General features: G+C 37.2%; 1 protein-coding gene across 1 annotated transcript in view; it reads left to right on the forward strand.

Annotated features, from left to right (window-relative positions):
• Positions 1 to 685: 685 nt before the first annotated feature.
• Positions 686 to 14,714, forward strand: part of ADAMTS14 (ADAM metallopeptidase with thrombospondin type 1 motif 14) — an 89,705-nt gene continuing 75,676 nt past the window's right edge. Inside the window, exons 1-2 of the mRNA XM_072424078.1 lie at positions 686 to 1,136; positions 2,243 to 2,640. Of these exons, the coding sequence (XP_072280179.1) occupies positions 1,052 to 1,136; positions 2,243 to 2,640 (483 nt within the window). The 5' untranslated portion in view covers positions 686 to 1,051. The remainder of the gene's footprint in view (positions 1,137 to 2,242; positions 2,641 to 14,714) is intronic.

Raw genomic sequence — 14,714 nt, forward strand, 5'->3', positions numbered from 1 at the left:
AATTTGCTTCAGTGATCAGCTGGAGGTTTAGTCATCGTTTTATTATGATGATTTCTTTACAAAATTAATATATATGCCAAATAATGATAAATTAATTAAATGTGACATTACACTAGGGTTCTGATGTTGTAGGTCTTTTTGTTACAAAAAGAATAGTCTAAAACATTCATGCTGATTGTGATGTAAAGGTAAAAAAAATAGTTGAACATGTCAATAAAAAACAGTATAAAACAAAATAATTGTAAAGGCTCTGGCATGTTGTGACAAGAAGCATGTGTGAAAACAAAAACAAGGACTCATATTTATGAATGTATTACCAATTCATAAGTAAGAGCTGAATCTGAAATTCAACACTTACTCAGCAACTTGCAGGGAATAAATTAAACTACTTTTACTCAATACATAGAGGTGTATTTCTCCTGCTAGAACACTGATCCTATTATTCAGAGTGTAGGTAACATATGTGGGCTCATTCTGTTTTTTTTCTCCATGGTCTCAGGCACAGTGCAGTTTCACATGTCACAGATTTGGGAGACCCTCTGTGTCCAGAGGAGGGACAGAGGGAACCCTGGGTGTGTCTGTACTACAATGTTACAGATGATGTCAGTACTTGTAACACTGGCTGGGAGCTGCAATGTACTCTGGCTATCCAGACCTCCCTCCCTTTTCCACTCTTTTTCTCCTCCTCCCTTCTTTCTTTTGCCTTCCTAAATGGATGAGGCTTCTCCTGGATGTACACAGTTCACAAGGGTCCAAATAGACTGTATCAAATCCTGTGTAGCTTTCTCCCCCACTACTCTAGAGTGTGCCTCTCCTGATCTGTCAATCTGCTGTGCTGCAACAGGGGTAGAGCAGATTGTTAAACGCCTGGCTGGCTGTGCAAAATCCTGCAAGATCCTTCTCTCGCTCTAAATGCCCAGCTAAGCAAGCAAAGTAGGAAATCTCCAAAGAAGAAAAAAAGCTACTCAACCACCTCACTTACTGGATACTCTTTCATTCGACTTTAACTTGCTAAGGAAACCTGTACAAACTCACTTCTAAGTAATATCCAATGGATTTTCTCTACATGTATGGGATTGCTGCTTACATTTTTACATCTTTCTGTTGGCTGACTGTGGATTCATTTATTGCAAAAGGTATGACTTAGTAAGTACTGCTACTGGTGTATTTAAGCCTTTCATTTAAAGTACACCAATTCATAGTTTAGGGGGCAATTGTGTTATCTACACATATAGAAAGAATACATACTGAACATATATAGAACATAGTGATACAGAGGAGCATTATAAAATACTAAAGTGTAATTTTCTTGTGTATAATTCCCAATGCATGCAATGCCACATGTTCATCATTCTTATGATTGTATAGTGTGCAAGCCTAATTTTTTACCTAGCCAGGAATACTTACTAGCCATACAACTTACTAAATGGGAAACCCTAAAATTGATTACTCTGACACCGCTTAACAAGTCTCTCTCTGTCAGTAGAAACCAGTAAGCAGATAACAACAGGCATTATTAATTTAGGAATTAAAACGGGCTAAACCACTTAAGGTTTAAATTTCAACATTTCTAAAATTGCTATACGTGCATACTTGGTGTATGCAAATATTCGAGGATAAATACAGATATCAGAGATATTAAGATATGTTAAGCTATTATTTTTGGTATTTTTATGTTAGGCTGTAGGGCTAATGGCACAATGAAAGGACACATCAAGCATGTGTAAATACCCAGATATGCTGGTATGACATTTTACCTTGTAAAGCATGGTATGCCACCTTGGATTTCCAAGTCATACAGTGTTGCTTGTGAATTAATTCGTAGGTGTGTTTGTTTTGACAGGTGTCAATAACCTTGCTCCATCAAGATGGGGCTACAAGTCAAGGCTTTACCTGTCCCCTCTGGCAGGGAAAGTGTAGAGAATGCAGCTGGGAAAGCCGTAAAGTTTCCTGTAACACAGGCTAAGGTCAATATTTAACAGTATTGAGATATTTTGTGTAAATGCCTGTTTAGCTTCACAAGACCTATTACATTTCTAACAAAAAGAGCAACATGCCCTTTGAGTGCACAAAGGCTGGAGTGCTTGTTAAATGAGCTGGGCTACAGTCAGATTATTAGGGTTGTCCATTGCAAATTTTAGAAAATGCTTAGCCCAAAGTCATCTTTTTTGTGTTAATATAATTTAAACAAGTGTAAGCACACTTTCTAAAAGCTTATGAAGCTCTTGTTTGTTTCCAATAGAACATCTCTCTGGAAAGCTTAGTGAATATGGTGTGACTGTACCATTCAGTACAGATCATTTGGGACGATATCTTTCCCACGTGGTGTCAATAACAGGAAGTGAAAGAGGTGGGCTGACCTTAAAACACCCTGGGCAGAGGGTGGCGCGAAGTATCCCCGATCCAAAAAGGACTCCGTCAGATGACAGTTCCTTGTATTTCAATGTCACCATCTTTGGCAAGGAGCTGCATCTTCGCCTGAAACCCAAAAGACATTTAGTTTCACATGAGGCTACCATAGAGTGGCAGGAGGATTTCCAAGAGATTTCTCAAGAATCTATTCATGCTGGTTGTATATATACTGGAGACATTACGGATATGCCTGGAGCAAATGTGGCCATTAGCAACTGTGATGGACTGGTAAGTCAAGAAAAAGTGTTGAATGTTTAAATGTACAATCTACTGACATTTGGTGTAATTATCCATGGTTAAGGATCATGATCTACACACACACACAAATATATATATATATATATATATATATATAAATATATATATATATTTTCAACTTTCATGGTATCATTCTTTTACCACTATTATATTTTATCAAACGTATCCATTTCATTAACTTATAAATTGATAGCATTCGATATGACAATTTTTTATAAATAAAGTACACATATTTCAAAACATTTAAAGCAAAGAATGAAGGGTAACTATGGTATGTACAATGGGCAGAATTCGTTTTTGCCTGGCACGTTATTTTCTTAATAATAATCCTTTCAATACTAAAATGTATTAAAGGACTTGATATCTTTCCAGCTCTAGCTACAGATCTGCTGAATCCATGTATCCATGCAGTACAATGTAGTGGCATTCTTATACAGCCAAACACTTCTTTTTTAACACAATATTCCCATGTGATGGGGACTGTGATGCAGCAGTTTAAAGACAAAAGGCTGCTAGCACAACGTATGCCAAAAATATATTTTGTCATTCGTGTGGGGTTATTTCTAGCACTGGAAGAGTTATGTATACTTGACATGTACTCTGTGTTAGTACTACTTCTTCAAGACCCCCTTCTAGAAATAGAACCACAATATACCTGAACTAGTAACTGTATTTTATCCAGTTTGTAAAAGTTTGTAAATCTACCCAAAATAAAGGCAATAAAGCAGAACACATTCCCCTGGCTGTTTCCTAGGAATTTAATCTGAACAATATTTTTAAAAGAACATTCAATATGTTTGTCATTTGCAATTCTGTAGACTAATATTTGGTAAAGTTGTATATGTAAATTAGCCATGTGTTATTTTTCTTTTGAATGAACTCCAGCTTCTGAGGAATTTTGGATGACTAATTCTTCACTACACCTCAACATGCACATATGTACAGATTACACAATAATCAGTAAAAAGACAAAATAAAATCTTGAATGTGGCGTTTCTAACAGAATATATATATACATACACACAGTCATGAGAAAATATACTCCCTTTAAATTCAAAGGTTTTACATATCAGCACATTATTAAAAAATAATATGGTCCTTAGTCGGTTCCAAAATGATTTAAATCAACACAAAAAAGATTTTACTGTGTCATCATTTACTTAGAACCTGCTGACCTGTTGCGTGACCCAGTTTCGGCCAAGCTTTAGTTGTTGCACAGATGGCCTCATGTTTGACTCTATAACACTTGGTATACAGAGCACTTCATGGTTGACTCAATGGGCATGATTTATTAAGGCTCTCCAAGGCTGGAGAAGAGCACCTTTCATCAGCAAACCTGGAATGGATCTTGTCAATTGAAAACATTTGCTAACAAGCAGCAAATTACTTGGAAATCCATTCCAGGTTTGCTTGATCACCCAGCTTTACTGATGAAAGTGTATCCTCCCTAGCCTTGGAGAGCTTTAATAACTCAGGCCCAATGAATGCAAGGTTCCCAGTTCCTGTGGCTGCAAAAGCATGTACAAATCATCAAACCTTCATTAGCGTGCTTGACAGTTTGTATGAGGGGTTTTGCTGATATCCTGTGTTTAGTTTTAGCCAAATATCATGCTGTGCATCATGGTAAAACACTTCCTCTTTCCAAAGGACATTGGTTTACAATTATTGTGGTTTGTTTGGATGCAACTTTTCAAACCCAAACGGAAGCCATGCTGGCATGTTCTTTCTTCTGCCAACCCTTCCAAACAAGCTATTCTTGTTCAGCCTTTTTCTATGTGTAATGTTATGAACTTTACATTAATCATACTGAGGCCTTGCAGTCTAAGATGTAGCTCTTGGGTTTTTTGCATTTTCTATGAGCATTGCACTGTCTGACCTTGAGTGGATGGATCTTCATTGGAAGATCATAAAAGACACAAACATGTGTGATGATAAATGTGGCAAGGTGAAGGTTGAAAACCTTGTTCAAGTAATTGCTCCTTAAGCCTTAAGGAGGATTTCGGTATATTTCTAAATTGATGTACTTACATAATTCGTAAAAGCTTTGGTACTCAAAGAGGATTGGTGTTTCGTTCATCCATCAAAATTTTAAGGATGTACAGGAGAGGCACAGGCCTTCCAATGCAATTTTAGAAACAGGTCTTGTAAGCTGAAAGGAATAGGGTCATAAAGGAGTATTGCAGGGAGATGAGCACAGCCAAAACTCTTTAAGGCTTAAGGAGCACTAACTTGAACAAGGTTTTCAACCTTCACCATGCTACATTTATCATCACGCATGTTTGTTTCTTTTATGATCTCCCATTGGTACACCATAAAGTACGTACAAAAGATATCCCTGAGGAAGCCTAATGGTGGCGAAACGCGTCGGATTTTTGCACTAACTCTATATGGTCAGGACTTTTGTGGTTTTTCACCCATTTATTTGATGACATAGAAGTACTATGTCTAGTATATAATACCTAGATCCTGTGAAGTGTTAACAGGACCGAGGTAAAATAGCTGATTGCATTATGTTTTTCTTTGATACCATGTAACAAATACACATATATACTATAAAAGTATGAACTCACTCATATCCTAAAACTTCTGGGTTTAGAATGGTTAAGCCCCAGTGGCTCTGTCTGTGCATGGTTGTGAATGATTGGATTCAGCAGAATGCAATGGGGACTTCCAGGGACCTGTTACTTGTGATATGGATGGCTTTCCATTCCCCTATGATAGCAATAAAGCTAAGTTAAACAAAATTGAAAAAAACAGTTGAATAAACTATGCCAAGTATAAAAATGACACGTGCACTAATGCTGGGCGTAATTTTCCTAAGCAACTCTAGAACAAATATGTCACATATAAATATACAGCTACCGTAAGTTTATTCTACAGGATTTTTAATTTTTTTAAAAAAAATATAAAATTTGGGTTTTTAAGCATATTTGTTTGTATAAAATGTGCATTTTAGTATATGTGAACAAAAAATTAACCTGTAAAGAAGAAATAAATGAAAAAATGTCTTTGCCTGTTAAGTTTACAAAAGTCTAAGGAAAAGTGGCATGATTCTCTCAAGTCAGTGACTTCCTGAAATTTGGCATTGAAATCAGAGTCAGAAGACTGTCCCACAACCTTCACTTCCACTGTCACACAACCTTCACCTTTTTCCTTTCCAAATTCTCTTTAGATTCATAGATACATATTGTAAAATTTACAGGGAATTCGGGCCTCCTTAAAATGTTTTTCAAGGATTACAGCATTCACATGAATCTTTTTATTGTGATCGCAGGCAAATACTAGACAATAAAAGTAATTTTTCCATTGCATTTATTGCAATGTCTGCTGCTTTTTATTATTTTATTTTATTATTTTATTTTTATTTTATTATGCTTTTTATTAATTTCACAGGAATAATTGCAGAGGGTTTTTTCTTTGGTGCAGAAGCACTAACATAACATTTTTCTGTAGCAGAATCTGTTGAGATGGAATCTAGTATACTATGGAATCTAGTATACTGTTCAAGGAAATACTTGGAAGTAAAAAGATACAGTGGCATTCAGGCCTTCAGATTAAAATGCAAAAATATTGCATTGCAATAATGCATTCTGCATTAGGCCAACCCTTCTTTTTCAATAGCAAGAGTACAGAAAGGATGGTATGTATGGTTGTGTTACCTTCTGCTGTAATAGTGCATTGGTGTGCCAAAAAAAATTGTTATCTTTAAAACCTCGAAAGTCAACCAAAATTTTAAAGTAAAGGCGTATTTTCAGTCTAAAGGACATTTAGTATATTTTGCATCTCAGTGCAGGTCAGCACAATGAATCATTTGGTATTTCCGAACAGCAATTTTAATACCTTTCTTAGAACAACTGTTTATCAGTATAGGACAATTAAAGGATGTCAGTAATAAATACCTTTTACTTCTGTTATTTTGGTTAAACAATATTAATAATACTGAGTTTAATGCAGAATTTCTGAGCCCAATGTCTGTAGAAATGCTGCAGGTGTAATACCTTCTTCAGGTAACACAGGATGAGGTTAGTCCAAACATGAAAAAAAAAACATACACATACAGTTAACAGATCAGGGTTGTTCCCCACCCCTAAAACACCCCATCAACTTTCAATATGTTGATTATGAAAGCTTTAAAGTGTGTTGAGATGTCAGAAGTTTCCCCACAGATTTTTACAGCAATAGCAGTTAGGATTCATTCACTCCAGCGGCATTGGTCTGCACTGCCCTACATTGTTCCAACACAAAGACAATCAAACAGCATCTGCAAATATTATCGTAAGTAAAATTTGCTCTTGAAGTAAAAGTAAAGTAAAAAACCTACCTAAAATGTTTAAATACACAGCAAAAAATCATTTAATTTTCATAAAGGTCGGAAACAGCCGCTCCCACATTTTTCTTTTATTCCTACTACCAACGGTAGGTAGTTGGTGTTATGGTGGGTTGTTATCAGAATGTAAAAGATATGGACAAGAACTTAAATTGTGTTCAGGTTGCTCTGAGCAAAGTACAGGTAATCCCTGGGTTACATACAGATAGGGACTGTAGGTTTGTTCTTAAGTTATATTTGTATTTAAATTGGAGCAGGTACATTATTTTAATAAATGCAATTAGGACAGATGTTTGTCCCAACATATTATTAGGCAGTGAGGTGGCAGTTACTATATAAAATACTCACTGTAAACTAATCACAAACAAGGCAAAAAAAAAAACTTTATGGACATTCAATAACTTCTGGAGCAAGATGTGCTTTGATATAAAAAAAACAACTGAAGTTCAGATCAGCTCAGCTCTTAAGATCACCCACAAACTCAGCTGTGTTTAGCAAAAGATTTATTCTGCAAGTTATGCAAACCGCCCCCTCTAAGCCTCCATCCTTCACAAGGGAGCAGGGAAGCCCAGTTCGTATCTAGGAGTCGTACATATGGCGGATGTCCTTAACCCAGGGACTGCCTGTAATAGAATCAACTTGTGAGAAAAGAGAGAAGTGGTAGGACCTTCCCCCCAGGTTCCCAGACTCATCAAGTATGTTGATGATTGGTAGCAGAAAAGATAACATCCACTTCCTGATCTTCTGTGTAAATAATGTACCTATCAGAGACCAAAACTGTTAGATCATGGACACTGTGACTGGATAGAAAACAGATCAGGTACTTTCTATATTCAATGTGTTTGGGCAGAGAGAAGGGGAATAAAGGGTCTAATAGATATTTATTACCTCCAACAAGGACTTCCTATTACCTGCCTATCACATAGGGCAATCATCACTACCTTGTGACAGCAATAAGGTTAAAAGGACTCTGTCAAGAGATTATAGAGACTGTGATTTAAAAGGACTTAACTCACACACAGCCAGGCTGACAGCAATAGCAGCTCCCATACATTTCCCATGACAGAATCATTTTAGGTATAAAGAAAGGAATTTTGTTGCACATGGGAACAAAAATGCATGCAGGAGGGTGCAAACAATGATTGAGCAACACATAATAGCTATTTCCAGGCAAGCAACCCAGAGCAAAACGATACATTCTACAGTAAATCTAAATTATGGTGTTGTAAAGGATTTTAAAGCCTTCACTATTGACAATGATGAATGTTGTAGTTTCCTGCTGCTTTGCAAGCAGATGTAGTTTTAAGCCTTGGCATATTTGTTACCTACCAGTATTTTTTGATTAAGTGTTTTATAAATAATGTATAATTTGGAGATTATATTTTTTTAATTAGTATATATGTATTAAGTTTTGTCCATACCTAATAATGTTTAATGTATCTCTTGATAAAATATGTATCTGATAAGGTCAACTACCATAATTTTATTCCTCAAGCCATCTACTGAGTAAATTTGTTTTATAAGTCGTAAGTATTAATGTAAAAAAATGTGCATTTAACATAACACGTGAAAAAATAAAAAAGTGGTCTGGCAAAGGGTATGTACACCCTAATTAGGAACTTCTCTTATTTTGTACCTTTTGGCCTGTTAATCAAAAAATTGAAAGTGTTCTGTTATATCCGTTCAGTAAATGATAGTTTTCTGTCCTCTCTGGCTCTGCTAAATGTTGTTAGTACTGCTTCAAGTTCTCTGCTTCAAGAAGACAGACCCCCTCCCTCATATTATGGAGGAAAGAAGAGCAGGAAGAGTTGTGTAGTTTTGTCCTGGAGTGCTAATGCCACCATAGATACAGTATGTTACCTGAGAATTGTCACCGAAGGAAAGGAAGTGTGTTGCAAGCATTTTAAGAAATATGCAATGTTGAGTTCAAAATATTTTTAAGTCATGCTTTTCAGTGGAAAGACTTTATTTTAGAGAAAAATTGGGGTCCACCTTGCCTAACTTAAAAATACTTTGGATATTTTTAACTTTCAGAGTTTTTTTGATCAGTGATATGAAACAAACATGCATATTATAAAGTCAAAGTAAATCTGAATTCCTGATCAGTGTCTCAAAGAACATTGAGGTAATAGGCCCGATTTGTTAAAGCTCTCCAAGCCTGGAGAAGATACACAATCATGGGTGATCCTGGGTGATCAAGCAAATCTGGAATGGATCTGGTCCAAGATTGAAAACATTTGCCAAATAATTGCTAATGATTTTAGGAAATGTATTACAGGTTTGCTGGATCATCCAGGTTCACACATAAAAGTCTATCTTCTCCAGGATTGGAGCGCTTTAAAAATTAGGCCCAATGGATCATCACGTGAGCCAATATTAGCATCAGCAAAGGTTAGCAATAGCTAACTCTATATATTGTGGGTACAGGTTTCCTCTTTTTGTATAAGCCCACTTAACACTAAAGAATAATTCAATATTTTTTCTTTTCCTTTTTCTCAGAATTTTCAGACTAGAGGTGTTGTTATGCACTGCTTCTACTCATTTTACCCAGTGATGGGGATGAAAGTGAGCAGTGTAGTACTTAGTACACGGTGTCAAATCTGCAAAGGCTGCTTCTTTAACAACCAATGCTTTGGTTTGGGCAAGGAGCTACAGGGTTGCTTGCACCTGATGCAGATCTAAACCTGAAATCCTGTTCTTTGCTCCTACAATATCATGAAGGTCTTTACCCCAAAGGGATTCAAAGCATATCTTGCATCAAGAAATAATACAAAGCTCTCACAAGGATCCCTCCTCTTTCCCTGGTGGGCATGGAGGGTTATCAGTGGTGCCAATGCTTTATTTACATTGGGTATGGAGATTTTATATTGTTAATTTAAATAGACCCAGTCACCATCTTCTACTTTAACAACTAAACATGGGTAGGATATTGGAATTGCTTTCTGCTGCAGTGCTTTGAGATTCTTGAGGAACGTTATGCATGCTGCAATTCTGCCAGGAAATTCTCTGAAAATCTCACATGGTAAGACTTCCATGATGCCTAGAGCTCTTCTCTCTTCCCTGTATCTCCTGGATATCAGCAGCATACTTTTACAAATGGCACAATCCCAGAAGTCACAATATTGGTAATATTTTTCCAGAGTGTATGGCAAGGCAATGCGTTGGGGGCCATCAGGAATGACCACATCATATAACAGTTTGCTGAATACCACATGCCCGAGGAACACACGTTATCACATGCAGCACATATGTGTAATTGGGCCTTTATTGTGTGCTGCTCATCAAGCTTGTGTTTCCAAGTCACAGCTGTGTGAACTAAATCTAAAAATCTCCAGATTCAGGTGGTCTCACATGAACATAATTGCTGACTGCCGCATCTATTACAGAATGGAGGAATAACAAGTTCCTAACACTTGCAATGTCCAGAAGGTAAAATATCTGCACCTATATAGTAGCGCAGCGTCTTTTACATTTGGTTGAGGAGGTACCCATAGGAAGCAGTCATCTGTGAGGATACTGGATGGGCTTATCCCCAATACAATGCAGGTTTTTTTTTTTTTTTTTTGCCCCAGCACGTTACTTAGCACAGATATAGAAATATAGAACGCTTTTGGTAGCACAGTACATACAATCAATAACAATGCATTGGTAGGATGTGTTTGAGGTCCTATCAAAGCATGCACAATGCATTATTGTATGCATTTCTGCAATGTTTTCAAGGACATAAACACACAAAGGCAGTTCAAGTAACAGTTTTTTTTAATTTCTATAAATTTTAAAACATGTCTATTCTAAGCCCCTGGCAGCTTGGTGTAAGCATGACACATAATAGTACTGTATATACACATTCATATGCACTGTGTATCTTATTAGGGGGAACAGTAAAGGAATGCCAGCACACCTTCCTATAATACTATACATTGCTATTACTTGTGATATAATTACCCTACAAAGCCTCACATTTGCCCCTGCCCTACATTCACCATATAGCAGTAGATAAGCCCCAGCTCACCTCACAGCTCTGCCCCAGCCTGGCTTCCAGAATCTTCTGCAGCTTTTCCTCCTGACTGAACAGCCAATGAGCTTGCTTGTAGTTACAAGTCTCCACTCTTGGGGGTTACATGGTGTAATGGCTGCATGTTCTGTTGTCATTTGTTTTATTCCATGTAGAAAACAAGTCATGTCTGCTTACATCCAGGGAATATGTGCTCTGGTATTAGCAGGAACAGAAATGCATGCTATAGGACAGGTGCATGTTTCTGCCTGCTTGCAACAAGTAATCAAGTGTTAAATACAGTAACCCATAGCAACCAAATAAAATCCACCTAACTGAACTAGTACAGGCCTTATTTTTATTGATTTCTAGGGGCTTAGCACATTGCAGCTAAAGCTATGCCCTCTTCAATGTTTTGTGTAATAAATATTTTTATTTGTAAATTCTACATATAAATTCAGACTTCAAGCAATTCACCTTTTTAAAGTGAAACTGAACCACATAGATGCCTCAATAAAAGATAAATAATTATAAATGGGAAAATAAAAAAATTCCTGTATTTATAGGCAATGTGGTTGCCGTGCAGCTGCATTAAGTTTTTTGACCATGCATTATCACAACATACGGGTATGAAACAGACAATGTTGTTGCCATGCAGCTGCATTGAGTTTTTTGAGACATCTCATGCAGTTTCTGAGGGCGACCAACCACAGACCCACCTACCTTAGACTGGTTTCATACCCGTGTGTTGTGATAATGCATGGTTAAATGTACTGTACGCACATCATTACTATTACCAACCGTCATGGCCATCCGTTACCTTTCCTTTCTGAGGCACTGACCAGGAACAGATATACATATCCTGATTTTACTTGCAGCATGCTGTCTACAGGTCATAAACATAGAAACTGTTACCAGAAATGCAGATAAATTCACTCTAAAAGCCAAAGAGCCTTCCTAATATTACCCCTGACACCCTGCATAATGTACAAATCCTGCTGAAGTCACTAATCATCAGCCCCAGACTCCTTTCTTTTAGATGTCACATATTTCAGAAGGCAATCCTAATATGTATTAAATTTAGTAAACTCTTTATTTACTGCAATGATTACTAACATTTTTTATATCATGCTTTAACTTTACAAATTGAATGTTATCTGTTTTTTTTTTTGGTATGTAAATAGTGACATAGCATTGCTTTTCAAGCCTTACACACACTTAGCTACACCATCGTTCAGGATTTTGTCTTTTTTATCAGTGTGTACACCATTTTTCCTGGTTGACCCATTAGTGGAACATTAGCACTTGTACATCTACATTGAGGTTGGGGGGCTTTGCTGGGACATGCTAGTTTTAGCACATTTAGTAAGATAGAGTTAATAGTAATGCTAATATAGGTGTTGTAGTATAGGTTGGGGTATGGACTGTGGCCTGGGTTACATCCATCTAATACATAAATAAAGTACCAGTCTCTCTCCACCATGACAGTATGTTGCCACGTGCAGGCGTTTTTAGGAACATGGCACCTGTCTCTTGTAACTTGGAAGCTATGAAAGCAGTTTTATGATGGTGATAATAATAACAATTATGGGTTTGGAACAAACAGGGTAGAATGCATGCAGGGTTATAAACTGTACACACAGATTGTAAGGTATATTTCTTCAGACTTGTGCATGTCTCTAGAGCAGAGGTGTCAAACTCAAATACACAGTGGGCCAAAACTAAAAACTTAGACAAAGTCGTGGGCCAAACTTGAAACTGAAATAGCACCGCTACTACAGTTCCCTGCCTCTATAAAACAGTCCAATGCAGGGCCACACATAGGCAGAGAGGCCGCTGGTCTATAGACACAAGTAATGCCGAAAAATATTGGAGTAGCGGCGCTATTTTAATGCAGTGGCGGGCAAACTGCAATTCATATTTAGGATTCCTTTGGGGGCCAAAAGAAAAGAACGTTGCGGGCCAGAGTTTGACACCCCTGCTCTAGAATTCTCTAGGTTCAGAGTATGTGGCGTTTCAACGTGCCCAAATGTGTTGCTATTAAACAAAGAGCACACATGCAGTATAATTTTTACTGGACTGGTTAAATGCTTTGCTACTGTTCTATATGTTAACCATAAAAACAAATCTTTGTTTCTGTATGCTGAGTATGACCTGCATGAGATTTCACATTATGGCATTTGAAAGCATTTAATGAAGGTAAATATGCTACATATGGGGAGATGTCATATATTAAACGGCTGTTAAACATATAACTATGTTTTTACTAACACCATACTCACAACATATAAATCTGTGACATATTTTGCTAGGCACAGTTTCCAAGAAAATTAAAGTATAACACTAATTTGTTTTTTGATAAAAAAAATATTTGTGAAAACAAATAATTTATTTTATAGTGGTTTCATGGCTCTGACAGCCCTACATCTGTGAAATAGTTTAAAAGTATGTAGTTACTCCTTTTCAGTATATCATAGCTAAATAAATCTGAATAAAGGCCAAAAACTTTTACCAATCATTAATGCACCCCATGCAGCTCTGATCAATGGACAGCTGTAGATTCAATATACCAGGTACTTCCACGTATAGGGGTACTTTAGAACCTACCCCCCTCCTTTAAAAACAGAGTACTTTTACATAAGAGTAGGGAAAGTGTGCATAGTGTTGTGTAAGTTTCCACTTGCCTAACAAGCTGAATCCTAAACACAGAGATCTAAGACGGACTAGCAGTGGAACATGGCACTGGGGGAGTACAGAAAAGAAACATTCTTCAAATCCTTTCTGTGACGTGTGTCACAGTCATCTTCAGACCTTGAGTATTTCTTTCAATCCAAGGTAGTAAGTCATAGGATCATTCAGTTCAAACTTTGTAAGTGATGATTATTTCATATTTTTACTTTTATTTGTTAACCTCCCTGGTGGTATTCCCGAGTGTGGCTCGGGGTAATTTTCGGTACCAAAAGCGGTAACCCTGAGCCACACTCAGGGTGGAATTGCAAGGGAGTTTTTAAGTCCTGCCTGGTCCCTACGTTCCCGCGGTGTCCTCCAGCGATGCCCGCAGCATCCTCCAGCGATGCCTGGCATCTGCATCCCCGGCGTGTGAACGTTGGCCTGGGGACACAGCCAGGCCAGGCTGTGCGAGTGTGTGGCTGGGGGACAGGACCGTGTAACTGGGAGACGGGACCAGGTGAGTACTGCTTTTACATTTAACAATACTTATTATTTAGACCACCAGGGAGGTTAATAAGATATTACTCAAACTGAAAAACATGCTCAAAAATAAAAGGTGGGATTATGATAAAGTGGTGGTATTACTGCTGGTTTTAAGGTGAAAAAGACAGACAAATATAAATAAGGTTAAATAGGGACAGAGAGAAACAATTTAAGGATTCCCAATAACTGGCTTGTTGAAAACATTATTTGTATCGCACCTGCCATTTTTTCCTGATATAGTCTATTTTTTACTTATTTATTTTTATCTGTCTTCTCAGATGATATTCTATGCAGAGGAGAGGGGAATGATAGATTCAGCAGGCATTCTAGTGGTATAAAAAGAAGATGACCCCTGCCACTGTAGTGTTGGGGAGAGTAATACCAAGGTAATATTTCATTTCTCTTTAACACATTGTTAAATAGACTTTTTCAGTGTCTTGATAGGGATAGCATTACCATCTAACCTTACTGTATAGGTTTGATAAATTCAACAATGGAACTAATTAGCAA

This window comes from Pyxicephalus adspersus, chromosome 10 (genome assembly GCF_032062135.1).
Source record: "Pyxicephalus adspersus chromosome 10, UCB_Pads_2.0, whole genome shotgun sequence".
Taxonomy (NCBI): domain Eukaryota; kingdom Metazoa; phylum Chordata; class Amphibia; order Anura; family Pyxicephalidae; genus Pyxicephalus; species Pyxicephalus adspersus.